The sequence below is a fragment of the Gobius niger genome, assembly GCF_951799975.1.
Source record: "Gobius niger genome assembly, chromosome: 15".
In the NCBI taxonomy this organism is placed as follows: domain Eukaryota; kingdom Metazoa; phylum Chordata; class Actinopteri; order Gobiiformes; family Gobiidae; genus Gobius; species Gobius niger.
This window is the reverse complement of record NC_136866.1, coordinates 12174290-12191173: the sequence shown is the minus strand read 5'-3', so window position 1 is coordinate 12191173 and position 16884 is coordinate 12174290. Positions and strand designations below refer to the sequence as shown.

At 43.4% G+C, this 16884-nt stretch overlaps 2 protein-coding genes across 2 annotated transcripts; both read right to left on the bottom strand.

The window, feature by feature from the left end:
- Positions 1-424: 424 nt before the first annotated feature.
- On the bottom strand, positions 425-4217 carry mfsd4b (major facilitator superfamily domain containing 4B). Its single transcript, XM_079572094.1, has 4 exons — positions 3923-4217; positions 2204-2372; positions 2017-2133; positions 425-1707 (listed from the first exon to the last, which is right to left on the bottom strand). Exons 1-4 carry the CDS (start codon positions 4088-4090, stop codon positions 680-682), a joined length of 1482 nt encoding a protein of 493 aa, XP_079428220.1. The 5' UTR covers positions 4091-4217; the 3' UTR covers positions 425-679.
- A 1578-nt stretch (positions 4218-5795) lies between these two features.
- On the bottom strand, positions 5796-16812 carry slc16a10 (solute carrier family 16 member 10). Its single transcript, XM_079572344.1, has 6 exons — positions 16419-16812; positions 11043-11187; positions 9966-10392; positions 8654-8797; positions 8137-8365; positions 5796-7759 (listed from the first exon to the last, which is right to left on the bottom strand). The coding sequence occupies exons 1-6, from the start codon at positions 16732-16734 to the stop codon at positions 7530-7532; spliced, it is 1491 nt and encodes a 496-aa protein (XP_079428470.1). The 5' UTR covers positions 16735-16812; the 3' UTR covers positions 5796-7529.
- Positions 16813-16884: the final 72 nt, after the last annotated feature.

The window sequence follows — 16884 nt, the reverse complement described above, 5'->3', positions numbered from 1 at the left end:
GATTTTTCAAGTTGAACAAACAAACAAAAATAGTGTCCACAAGCCTTCAAGCAAACTGTAGTAGCTTTGACCAGATGATGTCACTGAGGTAAAGGTGGTTTATGGCTAGAGTTACAGCCAGTCAAGCCAATGCTGTGTACACCCTGAAAAGACATGCATCTGTTCTGCTGATCAGCTCCAGGTTCACACCATGAGTAAACTTCATTATTTTACTGGCTCTTTGCCCTCGGAATCATTGTGCACCATCTTAGTAATGTCACCAGCAGGACTTTGTTTGTGGTTGAAAAATATGAACTTGTGTGGCAGGACTGAAATGAGTGTCTTATAACTAACTAGAGTTAACAACACTTGAAGCTTGATTTGAATTAAAGCTGTTATAGATTTGACAATTTAATCAAGCATCAATGAAAACTAGTGAGGAAATGCCTTTCAGTTAGGGATCACATTTTAATATCACTCAATATAAAAGCACACAGTTAAAAACTTCTGTCAATAAAGACCCACTTCCAGTTACCAACTATAAAGTGCACCATAACCCGACCCCAGGGAAAAGACCAGACAACAACCGTAGAAATAAGTAGGTCCACATTTAGCAGACAACCTTTCAGTCTGCTCTGTGCTCGGTTTACCCTTTCCATCCTGGGCTGACTGTTCTTCAAAGTCCACAGTGTCACTCCATTCAGTCCTCCCAGTGAGGATCTCGGTCCCGCTCATGAGAACTCTGAGCAGAGTCCATCTCAAAAAGGTCATTGTTCTCAGGCTGCAGCAGTGCCTGGCAAAACTCCCTTTCTCCATTGCCCTGGGTCCGGGCTCCAGAGACCACAGCCAAGCAGTACATGGCGGGGAAGAGGACAGAGCAGAAAATGGCACAGGCGAGAGCTTGGTACATGAGCAGAGGCTCACCACTAACTCGTCCCATGAGGAAACCAAGCAGAACGGGTAAAACCATTTCCCCCAGTGCAGCACCCACCACCAACACTGCTGCAGTTCTCCCCGTCACAGGAGTGTACTGCTCCACCCATGACAGGCCACTGGGGAAGACTACTGCCATTGAAGCGCCATACAGTCCACTAGCAGCCCACAACACAGCGCGCTGCAGAGGGAACAGGCAGAGCAGCAGAGAGGATATGCAGCAGCAGAGCAGGCTCAGTGTGATGAGAGCCCCTGGAGACACACATGTTGCCAGAAGAATGGCCAGACCACGACATGCTGCAAAACTTCCCCAGAACAAAGTGTTGATACCTCCCGCCTCAGCTTCCTCCAGGTGCACAAAGTCCTTAGAGAAGGTGAAGATGAAGGAGCCGTATGCCACCTCTGCTCCCACGTAGGCAAAAAAGAAAAAGAACAGCAGGGCCACAATAGCTCTGTGGTGTTTGGCCACCTGGGGTTGCTCCAACACAGAATGGGCTTTGCCCCGTGACCTAGTGCCGCAGCAGTACAGCACGAAGAAGGACAGCGCTGAGAGAAACACAAACAGGCCAATGACCACATAGGCCCACATGGCGCTCAGGTGGTTCCAGCTCTGGACGTCATGCGCCGCACCAGCAGTCGCGTTCTCAGCCACTGAGCTATGATTTCCACGAACCCCGAACAGCAGCTGAGCAATGATGGGTGACGCAAAGGCTCCGGCTGCAAAACTGAAGTGAAGAGCCTGCATGTGCGGCCCTGCCTGCTCGCCCCATGTGTTCAGCGCCAGCACATTCCCACCTGAAGGGCATACAAACACTCAAAATCAGTCCAAAAGAATGAGCAGATAAATGCACTCTGAAATGTAGTGTTGGTATGAATATATGCTTGTTTTGCTTGTATTGGTTATTATGCTCAAAATGATTGATGTCAAAGAGTTGAGCTATATTTTCCCACTTTCAGACTTGTCAATCTTATATTACCAAAAATGGTTAGAAGAAATATTACAGTCCTGTCCAACATTCTCAAACGGGCTCTTCTATTGATGTCTCCACTGTCTATTTGCATTTAAATTCAAATATTTCAAAGGAGAGCTGTTTTGCTCCGCACCTGTGTCGAGAATGCCCATAGAGATGCCGATGCAGGACATGAGGCCCATAAGCAGCAGGACATTGTGGCAAAGCGGGATAGCGCACATCCCCACTGCCGTCAGCAGCATGGACAGCCCTGAGAAGAGAACTTGTGTTATTAATGGACTATTAAGGTACACAACAGGTTGCAAGGGGACTACAATTACCTAGGAGCAGGAAAGGGTTCAAGCAGTCCAACAGTGTGCCCCCCAGCAGTGACCCCCCGATGTATCCAGCAGAGCGGCCCGCAAATATGTACGAGATGTTGCTGATGTTTTTGTGAACATTCAGAGCCAGATCTTCAAATGTGGGGCCGATGACCGCAATGCACATCCCCTGCAAAACACAACTCGGTCAGTTTGTTTTGACCAAGTGGATGATGTTAAAAGCCAGAGTTTAAAGGTCCAACACAAGGCAATGTTCAGGTTTTCAAACTGAAAATGAGCATTGGAAATGGTAATTTAGCCCTAGGTTTGGAGCATACGAAACACCCTGACTCATCTATTGGGGGTGAAGCAGCCCACTTTAACCTGTTATCTGCCGTCCCCCTGATCAGGGGGTCAGGATATAATTTACAAGGTTAAGAATGGCAAATGTAACGTAAGTTGTGTTTCACTCACACAGATCTCACAGATATTTTTAGAAACTAGAAGGTCTTGGCTTTCAAATTAGGTGTCACACTGGCATATAGGCTGTAAGAGTCTCCAGTCAATACTCTTTGAGATTTGGATGTAAATAATGTGGTGGTTAAAAGAAAATACAGCAGCAAGACAAGATTATTTGCAGTGAAGGGAATTTGAAAGCTGAAATTGTCAGGTGTTGAAAAACAGAGAAACAACCTGACGTGTACTTTATTCTTCAGAAACATTTTATTTTGTATATTTTTCTGCAGTTTCTTTTGTAAATACTAGGATTTATTTACATAATTTCATACTTTCTTTCTCATAATTCACAGTGGGGAAAAAAAGTATTTGGCCAGAATCCAATAGAAAGTCTAGACTTTGTTACTCTTACTTGAATCGTTATTTTTGTCACTATTGTTTTTTTCTGGAGTAAAAATATTTCCACGTAGCCTAAAGTTACTCTTATAAATAAAAAAATATGTAGTAGTATTTTCTTCCTCCAAATCTAAATGGTTTATACGATTTCAATCTTGAATGTTTACCCTTCCTCATGTTCATTACCCCATTCAGTTTACCTTTACCTCTATTATTATTGTTTCTTTGCTATTATTTGTTACTATCATCATTTTTCATGTTCCACGATTTGTTTCCCATGATTTACTATTACCATTTTTTTGTTTTCTCTCTTATTCATATGTCACACCTACTCAGCACACACACCGCACATCCACGCCATGCAGAACCCAAGAACGAAGAATCAAATATGTACCCTACCCTTATGTGTCTTTCCTTTGTCTATGTGCTATTTGTAAGCTTTGTTTTATGTCGATAAAAAAAAAAACAACAACAACTCTTACTTGAGTAAATATTTTAGCTACTCTACCCACCTCTGATTATAAAGTATCTCAAACAAGATTTTAAAAGCAGGTTGAGGAAAAAAATCAATGTTGACTCTATCTGACAGCTCATCGCAAGCTGTCAGCCCTGTCGGTCCAGTTAGGCCATGTATAGCAGATCTGAGATACACCAAGATGTGAGTCATATCTTGGTATTTCTCAGACATCAAATGATATCAAATCATATATGACTGAGTCGGAGTCAGACAAACCCCTGTCCTGTCTATTCCTACACTCACACTGCTCGACAACAGTCCATCATTGAGGGTGTGCAGCGGCCGAAACGAGCGCGGCGCAGGGCAGGTATGATACTTTGATGCAACAGAAATGGGTCAGTGAAAACAAATGTGGTTACTACAGTAGTTACCAGCCCCAAGAAAGAGAAGCACAGCGCGGCGGTGGTGAGCCAGCGTCCTCCTCCGGTGGCGATCATTTCCGCAGGCGATCGGCCTCCCGTTTTCTGCGCTCCGAGCCTCCGCCCGTCGCCCCTGCACCTGTCGAACAGCGTGTCAACTCCCTGGACCTCGTCCTCCATCGCGGAACAACCATAGATCAATGAGTGCGCAACAGACGGGCTGCTCCTTTGTGGCGCTGTGCACTTACCTCAAGCGACCTCACAGCGATTATTATTATTATGGCAAGCCGGATGGGTCATGCTTTCGTCACGCGCGTATACAGTGACAGCTCTGCTCCTCCCATTGGAAACCTAATCACCATCACGGCTCATCAATTGAAGGAATACACATGAAGTTGTTACTTTAATGAATAGGAGTTTATTTAAAAATACATTTTAATTTACACATTGCACAAGTCAATGGTTCTTTCTCAGAGGAAGCTGACAGCTCAGAGCCTTACACCTCCTTTGTTACTAGAGCTGTAACATTCTATAAATGCTCAGTTGATAGTGTTCATCTTCTAGTGGCCAATGGTTCGATCTGCCAGTCCTTGAGCAAGACACTTATCTCACCCTGGCGCCTCGACCGGGGAAAGTGCTTGACCATTTGTAACTATTTAGCATGGCTGCATGGTTTCTACCAGTCCATCTGTTCTGCATTCTTTTTCACAATGCTGTTCAACTTGTTTTTGTTGACTGCTGTCAGATGATCAAACCTACTGTAAGATGAAACCCAAGGACACTAGCAATCAGACTGACATGTACTCTGTGTCTCCTTTGCTGATCATCAAGACTCTCTGTTTGCTTTGTTATATTTTTCTCATCCACATTTTGAGTGAAGTTGAAGTTATTGTGTGGGAAACTACCTCAGACAGCCTCAATGGTCACAGAATGATCAGAGGTACATAAATGGTTTGAACAGGGCCATAAGTATTAGTTATAAGATAAGATAAGATAAACCTTTATTAATCTCAGTCGGCGTTACTTCACAGTCTTATTGTACAGTCTGACAGCAGTGGGGATGAAGGCTTTGCGGTAGCGCTCCGTCCTGCACTGAGGGTGTCTCAGTCTGCCACTGAGAGAGCTGCACAGCTCTTCTACAGTCCCGTGCAGTGGGTGGGAGGTGTTGTCCATGATGGAGGTGAGCTTGGCTAACGCCCTCCTGTCCCTCACCTCCTCCACAGAGTCCAGGGGGCAGCCCAGGACGGAGCTGGCCCTCCTGACCGGCTTGTTCAGTCTGTTCTTGTCCCGCTCTGTGCTGCCCGGGTCCAGCACACGGCAGCGTAGTGGAGAGCAGAGGCTACCACAGAGTCATAAAAAGTCCTGAGCAGAGACCTGCTCACTCCGAACGACCTCAGTCTCCTCAGAAGGTGAAGGCGACTTTGGCCCTTCTTGTACAGGGCGTTGGTGTTGTGGTGTTATTTGGTCTTCTCTACTAAAATAGGCAGCTGGCATTATTGGTAATAAGAAGAAACCGGAATTCCTGTTTGTCCATGTTCATAACGGTTTGTGGAGGTGTGGAAATATGTGGTGTGATGACTCCAGGGCCCTAATTACATATTAGCATCCCAAAATGAGAAGATTGTTTAAAGTTGTCCACAACATCAATAACCTTTTGTACATTTAAATATTTACTCTTATCCCTCAGGTAAGGAATAAAACTTGTGTCTACAGTAACTGACTGAGTTTAGGATGAGCCTTTTTCTAAATGTGACAATTCAAGCAATAAAGTAAAGGTAATGTGTCTTATTCTCGCAGTAGGATTTCAGGGCACAAATAGGAAAGGCAATTAAATAAATAAATAATGGACAAAGACAATGGTATATGCATATCTATTTACTGGTCTCAAAATATGAAAATATTAATTGTTTACATTTCATATGTTCAGAAAAGGCAGATAGAAAAGGAAGCTTTTATAGAAAATCCATCAGAACAAAACATCAAAACATCGTATAAAACACAAAAAGAGATCTCCGTTTGTCCAGCACGCTGGAATAAGTAGAGATATGAGGCACTTTGGTTACAGCACAGTCAAGTAAACTCCAACACTAAAGCACAGAGAAGTTAAGGCCATGAGGGCATTAAGGCAATAAGGCAAAGGTAAGACTTACACAGTCGAGCCAGCACATGGAGGACATGGCAGATCTCAGACCTGCTCACAGTCATGTCGCACTTTGGTCTTTACAAGAGAACAGCCATAAAAAACAGATAAGAGATATCATGTGATTAAAGGGCAGAGAATACTTCTTGTTACCACAAGGCCTATGAGTTAGCTAAAACTCATCTACAGAAATGCTCTTTCTTGGTAACATGTCAATAGGCCAACAAACTGCACATGTCTTCTGGCACAAGCTTAATACAAGATGTTTCAATAAGATCATTTCACAAATGCTGCCAGCATTGCTCCAAAGGCATTCTTCATTTAATATACATTTATAGATATATAAATACTAAAACAATATGTTGCAATACTGTTGCGGTCAAATTCAAACCAATGAGCAAACCCAATTCAATGGCTTCAATAATTGTAGTGACTGCACAAACTCAACCAGTATTTACAAAATGCAGGTTTAAAAATATACCATAGAGAATATTAACTACATCCACATGTTATAAGGCCTAAATGCACATGTCCTATGACTGAAGGCGACCTAAACACAAGTTCTCATCTCACTTGTTTTTTAAACAACTTTAAACAATAAAACAACTATTTAAAACAGCTTGTCTCAACTGGTTCATCTTCAGGACTCATTTTCAATCCATCAGGACAAGCTGCGACCCAAAAAGCAGAATAAATTTCAACTTACAATACAATGCCACACTTAGCATTTTGATCCAGTTGTAGTAAAAAACAGCGTTTCCTTACAGATCTCAGTAGATTCAAGCTTTGATCATGACGCTGACAATTAGAAACTATTTCAAAACTATTTCTCAACAGTATTTATTGGCATAGGCTTACAACCTATCAGTTGAGAACCTCAGGCCCCATTTTTATAAACAATCGGGTTGTCTTTACTTAAAATCGAGCCAAGACATTCTTTTTTGTGTTTAGTGTTAGGTGTGCTTTTGGTAGGGAAGTACTATGCACGGCTTCAAAGGACTCTGCTTTACATATAATAAGCAATATTATAAGAAAATATAATTTAGTAAGCCATCTATGCATTGTTATATTGAGCTGAGCTGTAAAAGTCAAGCTTACTGTGCAATCCACACCTATTTTATGTACCAAACTTATAACTTATATAGTTTACAAAGTTAGTTATTAAAATTATTAAAAATTAAGTTGATTTCCTACTCATGGACTCTTTTTAACATCCTGTGTGTTTGATGTTGACAATTCATTGATTACTCCATTGATTGTACAAAGACATAGTAAACAGTAATATTATTTGATATAGGGTCCAGCTGATCTTCAGACTGATGGTCGAAGAGACACTGGCATCTGCACAAACAATGAGCTCTTTCCCCTTGGACAAAAATGAGTACAATTTCCTCATTTGAACCAGAATCCACTTCCAGTTTGAGATTCCTTCCATGTGACTAAAACAATTTATGTTGATGTTAAACACTACAAGTCTGTCTACAGGACAGACTCGCCTGTTCTGGGGTCACCATGTCCTGGAGCCTTTTCTGTGTCCAGCATTTTCTGAGAGACGTCCTGCTCCTGATCCTGGGCCTGCTCCTGGGCCTGTTTCCTGCGCCGCGCTTCTACCCATGGGATGAGGCAGAGCACTGCTCCACCCACCAGTGGGGGGATCCCAGCCAGGTAGAAGGCCAGATCGTAACTCTTGAGCCGGTCCCTCAGGAAGCCTAAAGCACACACAGAGAATGAGTCCCCCACTTGTACTCTCAAACACATTCTCACTCAACCTGGCCTGTTGTATGTGTTTTTAGAGAAAACCTACGCAGACACAGGGAGAACATGCAAAGTCCACACAGAAAGGCCAGGGATCAACCTGTGACCTTCCAGCTATGAAGCACGAGCTTCACAGCGTCCCACCTTACCTTCACCCACTGCCCTAACACCACGCACTCCACCTCACCCCCCAAACGCCACCTGTGCTGAAAGTCATTGTGGAAACTGTTTGATTTTAGAGGCATTTGTTTCATGGTTTTGGCAGTCCAACAGTGCGAAACAGTTCACAAACAGAGAAAACTGAGCAATCAGCTATCCCATATGGGGTTACCTGCTATGGGGGGTCCCACTGTCATAGGCACAGACATGAGGCCCAGTAGGAAGCCGATGGCCTGGGACACATCGTCAGCCCCCACCAGCTCAAAGGCTATGGGTGCCATGATGCAGATGAAGCAGCCATCGAAGAGGCCCATGAGGAGACACACGGCAATGAGCCCCCCAAAGATGTTACACAAAGGGATCATCATAGACATGAGCCCGATGACCAGGAAAGATGAGACCTGCGGCACATTAGCATTTGTTTACTCAATCTATTTGCGGTAAGTGTTTCAGGCATAATTTAAACTTGGTACATTTTAAATAGGTTCAAACTGGAATGTTTTAATATTGTGACACCATTTCTGCCTCGTCACAGCCTGTCAAACGATGTAATGACAAACTTCCACCACCAGAGGAGGTACTTAGGCACTTTCTCAAACTACAGAAATTATTTAATGAGTATTGCAGAGCATGCTCAGTGAGATTTAGTGGGTGCATGGTTTTGTATTGGATTCAGTGAATACACTCACTTGCAAGTAAACCTTGTTGACCCCAGGCACATAGTCGGCCACTCTGCCGAAAATTAGGCGGCCCACTCCAGACGTGATCCCGATGCACATGAGCAGCACCTCTTTGTTGGCATCTTTGCCAAAACGCTCCTCAACGTGCTTCATCTGTGAACACAGCAAACACAAGTCTGTGGGTACGTTATCATGTGCAGCGTGACTGTTCTTCTACAGTGGGCTTTGTGTGCCCAGGACCTCTATCCAGCACACCTTGGTGAGCAGACACATGCATCATTAGTACACCTTATCAGTTTAAAAGTGTATCTGCAAAGGGGTGCTGCTTTCGCCCCACAGGACTTTGCTCCTGCCTTCTGTACACTACAGACTGAAACGAGGAAGGCTTAGAGCCGCACAGCTCAGCACTTCAACAGGAAGCACTCTGCAAAAGTCAAGGAGCTAAAGAACATCCGCAAAAGTATTGCACGTGTTTGGCCTTCCTTCCCTCTCCTCCTGCCGTTTGCCATGAATCATGAACAGAGACACTAAAACATGGCTCCACAGGTCTCTGTCTGTGATCTTGCTCACACTGACACTCTGAAATGCAGTTACAATATATTTATGTTGTGCGGTCCAGTGCGAAGTTATATGATCAGCCAGTTTTTGTTAGCAGTTTCAACAAACCTTTCAAAGTTGTTCGTTATTTTTCATATCATTCAGTGTGAGCTCTTAACAGCATTTAATGTTGCATCTAGCGACCAGGTGATCCCACAGGTCTGTGTTTTCGCTTAATCCACCAAGTAATTCATTCATGTGTAGACATTTCAGTGAAACAATCGCATAAAACTGCTTTTTTGGCTGCTGTTCCCATTAAGAGCACAAAACGGTAAATAGCCATCCCGTAGCCCTGTTGTCCCTTTAATTATTGTTATATTCCAAGTGCACATATATTCATTTTATATTGCAGTGCATTTGTGCACACATCCATAAGAAACCAAATGTAAGTAAACACTGAAGAGAAGGTCCCGAGTGCAGTCTGCCCTGCCCACAGTGTGCTGCACTGAGCTGTAAAATCACCAGCTGAAAGCTCCTCTCATTTATTGTGATTCAGTGAGTGTTATGAAGCTGTTTGGTGACCTTTGCCACTGTCTTCTTTCCCTCAAACCACTGGAAACATTGAAAACATGACATTGAGACACTGGGAACAGGCAGCTGGAGAGAAGAGTGTTATCTCTAACCTGCTGCTATTTAGCAGGGGCAGGTCACCACATTCTGCTGCCTCCAGTCCCTAGAGTTTCTACTAATGACCTAAGACTTGTATGTAGTGTCAGGATCTTACCAGGTGAACATAAGGCACAAAGTAGCCATACAGGGCAGCAGGAATCCCAAAGGCCCAGATCCGATAGCCCAAGGACTTCCAGATGTTCACATTGAAGAGTTGGCCCAGACGTGGACAGCGGCTGCCAGTTTGCTTCTTGCTCTTCGTGGGTATCAGGGGTTTGTAGGTAAAGCTGGCCAACATGAGGATAAACATGAAGATGCAGAGGATTCGCATGGTGTTCTGACGGCCCACCTTCTCCAGCAGCCCTGAGAGAAGGAAGGGCAGGGTGATGGTAAACACGCTGCTGCCTGCTGTCACAATGCCATTGACCAGGCCCAGTCGCTTCTTGAAATAGTGCCCCAGGATCACCAGGCTTGGCTGGTAGGCGAATGAGCAGCCACATGCAAACACTATCCCATAGGTGAAGTACATGGGGCCCAGTGACCTGCAGACACAAAAACACAGAGTTCTAGGGTTGCACAGTTCTGGGAGATACCAAACTTTAGCATAAACACCAGCTAGAAGGCAAAACAATGTATACCAGACTTTAATCACATCTGAGAGATGAACATTGTTTACAGTGTTATGTCAGTGTATCGTGTGTGTATTGTGTATTGTTTTAGTCTACTGCCGAACCAAATGTGCGGGACATGTGCCCGTCATGCCTCGCATTCTTGTATCTACCTGGTTGAACTTGAGGTTGGGAAACTACTGTGTTCAGAAGAACTCTCTGCCTATTGGAGAAACACTTGATAAGGTGTCATTTATAGAGCAGATATGTGAGGGTATTTTGGAGGCTGCCCTGTCTAAGTGTGTATATGCGAGGGTGAAGGCGGGGGGGTTCTCACATGTTGGATGTACAGAATCCTTGGAAATGAGGAGATAGTGCTAAATTCAAGCTGTATTCACAGAGGGACTACATGTGTGCCAATGTTAACACACAGACGCTGATGCATTCTGTTGGACATACTCGAATATTTCCCAGAGCAGAGCTGCTTCTTTCCCACTGTAATACTGATCCTTCACAGATACAAACTAAAGCTCACAGTATTCTTAATGAACAACATGGGAGAGAGAGCAGTGTGTGTGGCTTACGTGACGAAGGAGCTGGCGAGGAGTCCCACAAGCCCCACTGCGGAGCCACCCACCGCTGTGATCCGGCAGCCCAGCAGGTCGGTGAATACGCTCACAATCGGGGAGCAGAAGAAGATCATGCCCATGGACAGTGAGCCCACCCATGCTGTGCAGAAACAACACGAGAGTCAAAACATGCCCTTCGCAGCCACTGTCCACCGCACGAGGAATCTCACATACAAAAACATCAAAGTTACTCAAGTACTTTTCCTTAATTAAACTTTACATTTGAGCAGTTTTATCAAATACTGTTTGCATTTAACTACGCAAGTAATATTATTTGGAAGGAGCGATATGTTTACCTCAATGAAAATGTTAAGTGAGGAATAACTTAACAGAAATTAGGACAGGGAGCTTCTGGTATCCAGCAAAAAATGGTGCTCATGGAAGGAGACAATGGGATGTGGAGAGAAAGATCAGGTCCAGGCACTCATATTTTGCAAAAGTATGAAAGGCTTTATTAGTGGGCCAGAATCATTAAAAAGCACACCAACGCGTGTCGGCTTGCGCCTTCATCAGGGTGTGTGAGGAATAACTTACGTTCTTAAAATTGCTTATCTATTTTTATGTCATGTTCTTGGAAAACGTTGGTCTCATTTGGGATTAACTATGTATAAAACCTGCTAACTCTTCAGTTCAGACCTTTGCACAAGCTGTGATATGCATGTGATTCTTTTATTAGTTTAGCAGCTTATATTTCAGTCTCCTCTCAAATGTTGACGCTCCTGGACTTGTTTGAAATGAGCAGAGAACTAAATGTTGAAAAAATGACAAAAACAAATAAACAAATAGCAAGAACTCTTGGTTACTCTCATTTACTCACAATAGGTAGCTATAAACAGGTGCCTACACTTGTACTATTTTGCAAATACTGACACTTGGTTTCCTCACATTGATCACTCTGGAAATGTTTATCAGTGCAGCTATTCTTAAGTGTGGCCTTCAAGAGCACAAAGTAGCTGGAAGTCAGAACAAGATGTCACTTGGCTCGACGGCAGGGGCCAGCAGGAAGGGCAAGGGCCCACCTGATCTTGAGCTTGTTTATTTGCAGCTCGTGGAGCCGGTGAACATCATGTCTTTTCCTCTCATTTGGCAGAGTGTATCTAGGAGCAGCTCGTCCCAAAAATAGAAACAGCTTTTGAATTAAGTGCTTCCTGTTTTTTTCGTTTTCTTGACAAGACGTGATGGAAACACTGCTGCTAACCCAAACACACATAAAAAAGGCACACGAGTGACTTTCATCATCTTGTTAAGAAAACAAGGGAAACATTGCTGTCCTATTAACAAAAATCCAATCATTTTTCCACCTCATTTTGCTGAAGTATCTGGTCAAACCGCTCTCTTGCATCTAATGATCCAGCGCACCACATTAACACCAGGCCAAATTGATGGAAGTGGTGTCGCTGTGAGCAAACACACTTAGTGATCACTGAGTTAGCCTCAGTACGAACGCTCACCAGAGCCAGAGCAGCTCCACTGTGTTACTACTAGTGTTGTCATGGTACCCAAAATACAAACTCGATACCAATTTTGATACAACCATACTGTACAATGAACTCATGTCACCTTCACATACTATCAATAAAATTCTAGATTTTTTTACAGAAAGCCTCATAGTTTCCTGTTTTATCATTGACTCAAAGAAATGTTATTTTGATTAGTTAAAGGCACAAGTAACATTTTGGACTACAGGTGGTCATTAAAAGCAAAGCAGGCTTCTAATGACCAGCTCAACACAGAAAATGCTTTTACTGCAGTGGGTAATCATGGAATGGATTTGGATGAGGACCTAAATAACCTGTTCAAATGTCAAATTCTGCTGACTTTAGTCACATCTCCATGGAGACGAGCTGGAGACGTACCCACTCCTGGTAAAGTTACAGTCATGTCTTAGGAGAGCTGAGCCGCTCACAGCAAAGGTATATTTGTTATTTGGTATTTTTCAATGATGAAAATATCTCTCGTAAAATAAATGCTTCTATTTCAATTGTATTTATTGGATAAAATTCTATGCGATGTGGCTTTAAAATGACCTAAATTAAGTATATTTGAGCATAAAGGCCCTAAGCTATACCTGATTTTATTTCTTAGTGGAACAAAATGTGTTTTGTCCTCCTTCACTGTATTGTAAACTAAGATGATTGTGGAAAAGAAAAATCACGTGCATCTAATAATAAAGCATTTGTATAGATTTAATTAACTTGCAGGCTAGTTTTTTAGCATTTCTGTGACAGTGACTCTGAAAAGTGACTCTGAAAAGTGACTCTGCCGGTTGTGAAATACACTTATAAAGTCTCTTAAGAATTGTTAAATGTCAAAAAGGTTATTGAGTTATTGACTGAGTTTAGACTTCATTTACTCCCTCTCTCAGGTATAGGGCCTTTAATAATTTTAAGTAAAAATAAAACTGTCTTTGGAAAAAGTATTTTGCACTTACAATAAGACAAATCCTATTATTTAAATTTAATTTAGATTTATCATCTAGGCAGGAAAACGAGATGAGATTTTTCTTAATTTAGGTGCATAATCTAAGTATATCTAAGTTTTTGTATCGATTAGTATCTGTCTGGGCTTTTTTTTTTGTTAACTCTGGGCCCTACTTCCCTGAGGCTGCTCCAGTAGCTCCACCATGGGCTCTACTGCTGTGACAGTCATAGTTCCTTTCATAATCTAACATCTGCCACAAAAAGAAAGGCATTTTTTGGGATAAATGGCTGTTTCAGATTCAGAAACGGCGCCTGGACTTTTTCTGAACTTCCTGAATGAATCTGGAGCAGGCGCCCAGGCCAGTACCATGGCTTTAGCTCCAAATGATGTTGGTGGGAGCTGGGGGGGGGGAATATAATTTATGGCTTTGCATAAAAAGAGTGAAGGAAAACATATGCTCTGCCGCTCATGTCCAGGGCTAAGGAGCTCCAGATGAGAGCAGTGGGGAGAGGGCAGCTCTGCTTTCTGATTGGTGCAGTCTGTGTCCGCCCTGTTTTAGGTCCAAACCAAAGTGATGATGGCAAACCACATCTGTACATTCTAGCTGTAAGTGAATACCCCCAGTGAAAAGAAAGAGAGGAGGGTGGGTCTATCCAAAAGCATTCACTTGAAATGTGACTGTATCTTCATGAAGTTCAATATTTGAGGCAAATTCTTCTTTTGTGAGATGTGGGATAGTGAGAAGTTGTCACAACAACCTGGTCATGGATCAGCAATAAACTGTCAAAGATTTACTTGTGTTTGAGCCAAAGGGCAACACTACCAAAGCCCACGGTCTCATCCCGTATCTGCCCGGTGCCCACGATGGCAGCTTAAGGGCCAATACCACAATCAGAAAAAGCCACATCAGAACTTCTGTGCGCAGTGGCAAAGAGAGAGATTAGATAAAAAATTAACTTATTGATCTCACCACAGGAAAATTTGTTTTGGCAGCACTATTACTAAACGTGAGTAGCAAGAAAGGTGTGCACAAATGCGAAAAACAGCGATAAAGAACATTCCCGTGGCACCCCATTACAAACGCCTCCCATTGGTTCCTGCCCCTTTTTTTCCCACTCTTACTACATATGTGGGAGTTCACTGTGCCGCACAAAGAGAGAGAATCATGTTTCAAGTGTGCAACACCAATCCACATGGCCCTATGAGCAAATAGAGCGGTTCAAAGTACATCTCACCCACACGCATACACACAGGTACGCTCGGAGGTTGCAAAGGAAACGCGTGCTCACTATCAAATGAGGTTGACATGGTTGGATGTATGAAATCTGTCGGTCCAGTCATTGTGAACAGTCCTGTCCCAGTGCCAACACACCGGCCGCAGTGGGGCGTGTGAAAAGTGTGGAAGTGTGCAGGTATGCGGTGGATGCAGATGCCCGTTCACTGCACTGCACTAGACTACAGTATGGGTGAGGGGGAGTGGGAGGGGCCAAACAAGGGACTGAGTGATCAGTGTCCGGCCTCACAACAAGGTCCCAGGTTCGAGTCCCGGACCATATGGGGTCTGTAATAGGCCACTTCCCCAGCTAGGTGCTCCATGACCATGAAGCCATTTCTCCTGACAGGTTCATCCCTATTAAAATCAAGTGAACGTTACTTTAACATACAGTACATTAGTTAAATTAACCTGTAATAATAAACTGTTTTGTTGTGAGCTCTCAGTTGCCAAAAGGTTGTCATTGGTAGGTTACAAACATTTGAGAACCTTTGCTACAGTGAATTAAAGAATTGATAAGAAGGGCAGCTGTCACTGAAAGCTTTGTTTTGAATTTCAGTTGAATTGAGTGATATTTTTATATCTTTGTTTAAGGACGAACAGCACATACAATGATGAGAGCAAACAGCTCCTTTCTGTCCAGTCACACACTGAGGTCCCGTCCATTTATTTTTCCATTAGTCTTTTACAGGTTGTACAGACTGTAAAGCAATAGATTCCTTTCTGCTTTAGAATGTATTGGGTGTAAGTGCTTATGGATATTTATATTTTTATTTTGAATCACTTGGTCCTCGGGGTCACCATAGGAGCCTGAACACTAGTGTTTATTTAGCCCTCAAGCCAAAGTAAATCTGTTGTGAAGAGAGTTCAAGGACACAACTAGATGATGTCACAATTTCAGACGCAAACAAGGGGACCGGTGGTGCCATTAGACACATTTTAGAGAAGATCATATCCTACACAGGGGTAAAGCTGATAGTTTAATCAAGTAGGCAGGAGATAATAACCATAAACATAATCATTATAAAGGTGATCTTGATAATCATTCACATGTCCGAGTCACAGGTTTCTGCTCTCACAGAATTCTCCACGTGCATATTTCAGTGTAGTGTCAATTGAAAAGAAACATGGCTGTTTTCACGCGCACTCTGGCCTTGTGCGCGTCACGGAGCCGACACAGCAGCAGGCGCAGTTGTTTCCACTGAGGTCATCGTATTAACGCAGAACGAGGATGTAGATTTCTCTGAAAGTTCATGACCATGTGAAAGACATTGGTCCAACAGTGCGCGGCGGCCGCGTGCGTGTGTGCGTTGAGTAATCAGTGCATCACAGAGATACAGGCTTAATAAAGGGTTAATGTCGCATATATCCATATATCCTGAACTGACTTATTTCTGCTTTTTCTATCCAAAACTTATCTGCGCCCACCAGGAAATAAGCGATCAAATTACCCGCTAGCTAAAGTACAGTTAGTGCAGAGGTTTAGCCATGCGCTAGAAAACAGTTAAAATCACTGCTTGGTTGGTGATTTAACTACCAAAGCTTTGACTAATTCATTGGACTTCAAATAATTCATTTGTGCGTGTTTTTCATTCAGTGGACAGCACACAGACAAGGTGAAAGAGGGCCACTCTCACCTGTCCTGAACCGGAGGTCTTCGTCGTTTTCTGAGCCGAACTCACGCAAAAGGGACACGAAGAGGATGCCAAAGGCATTCTGGATTCCAAATACCGAGCCATTGCACCACATGGCAGCCAGCATGACCACCCACCCCCAGCCACCCTCAGGGTGCACAAACTCCTCTGTCTCAGGGTCCGCAACTTCATCTGCCGGGACACTCGCTGATCTGTCCCCATTCTCCATCTCCGTGGACGGCTTCTCCTCCGCTGCGGACCCGGCGGAGGCTTCATTCTGGACCGCTGAGTGCTCAGGCAGTCCGTTTCCTTCTGTCATCCTAATGCTTAAGTTCAGAACCAAAGTGAATAAAGTGTAAAAACGGGACTATTCAAAGAGAAAATAAAGCTACACGCGACTGAAGCTCATACACGAGCACAAAATACAGTCTACATTCAGTTTTGCACACACATCTTTTTCAGTTACGTA

Bases quoted from the DNA above. Each gene is read 5' to 3' on its own strand.
- mfsd4b (XM_079572094.1), bottom strand. From the start codon at position 4,090: ATGGAGGACGAGGTCCAGGGAGTTGACACGCTGTTCGACAGGTGCAGG. The intron at 2,373-3,922 runs GTAACTACTGTA...TGTGTTTTGCAG, and splicing joins GCTTCTCTTTCTTGGGGCTG to GGGATGTGCATTGCGGTCAT. The intron at 2,134-2,203 runs GTAATTGTAGTC...TTCTCTTCTCAG, and splicing joins GAACCCTTTCCTGCTCCTAG to GGCTGTCCATGCTGCTGACG.
- slc16a10 (XM_079572344.1), bottom strand. From the start codon at position 16,734: ATGACAGAAGGAAACGGACTGCCTGAGCACTCAGCGGTCCAGAATGAA. The intron at 11,188-16,418 runs GTGAGAGTGGCC...GTTTCTGCACAG, and splicing joins AGACCTCCGGTTCAGGACAG to CATGGGTGGGCTCACTGTCC. The intron at 10,393-11,042 runs GTAAGCCACACA...TTGTGTCTGCAG, and splicing joins CTCGCCAGCTCCTTCGTCAC to GTCACTGGGCCCCATGTACT.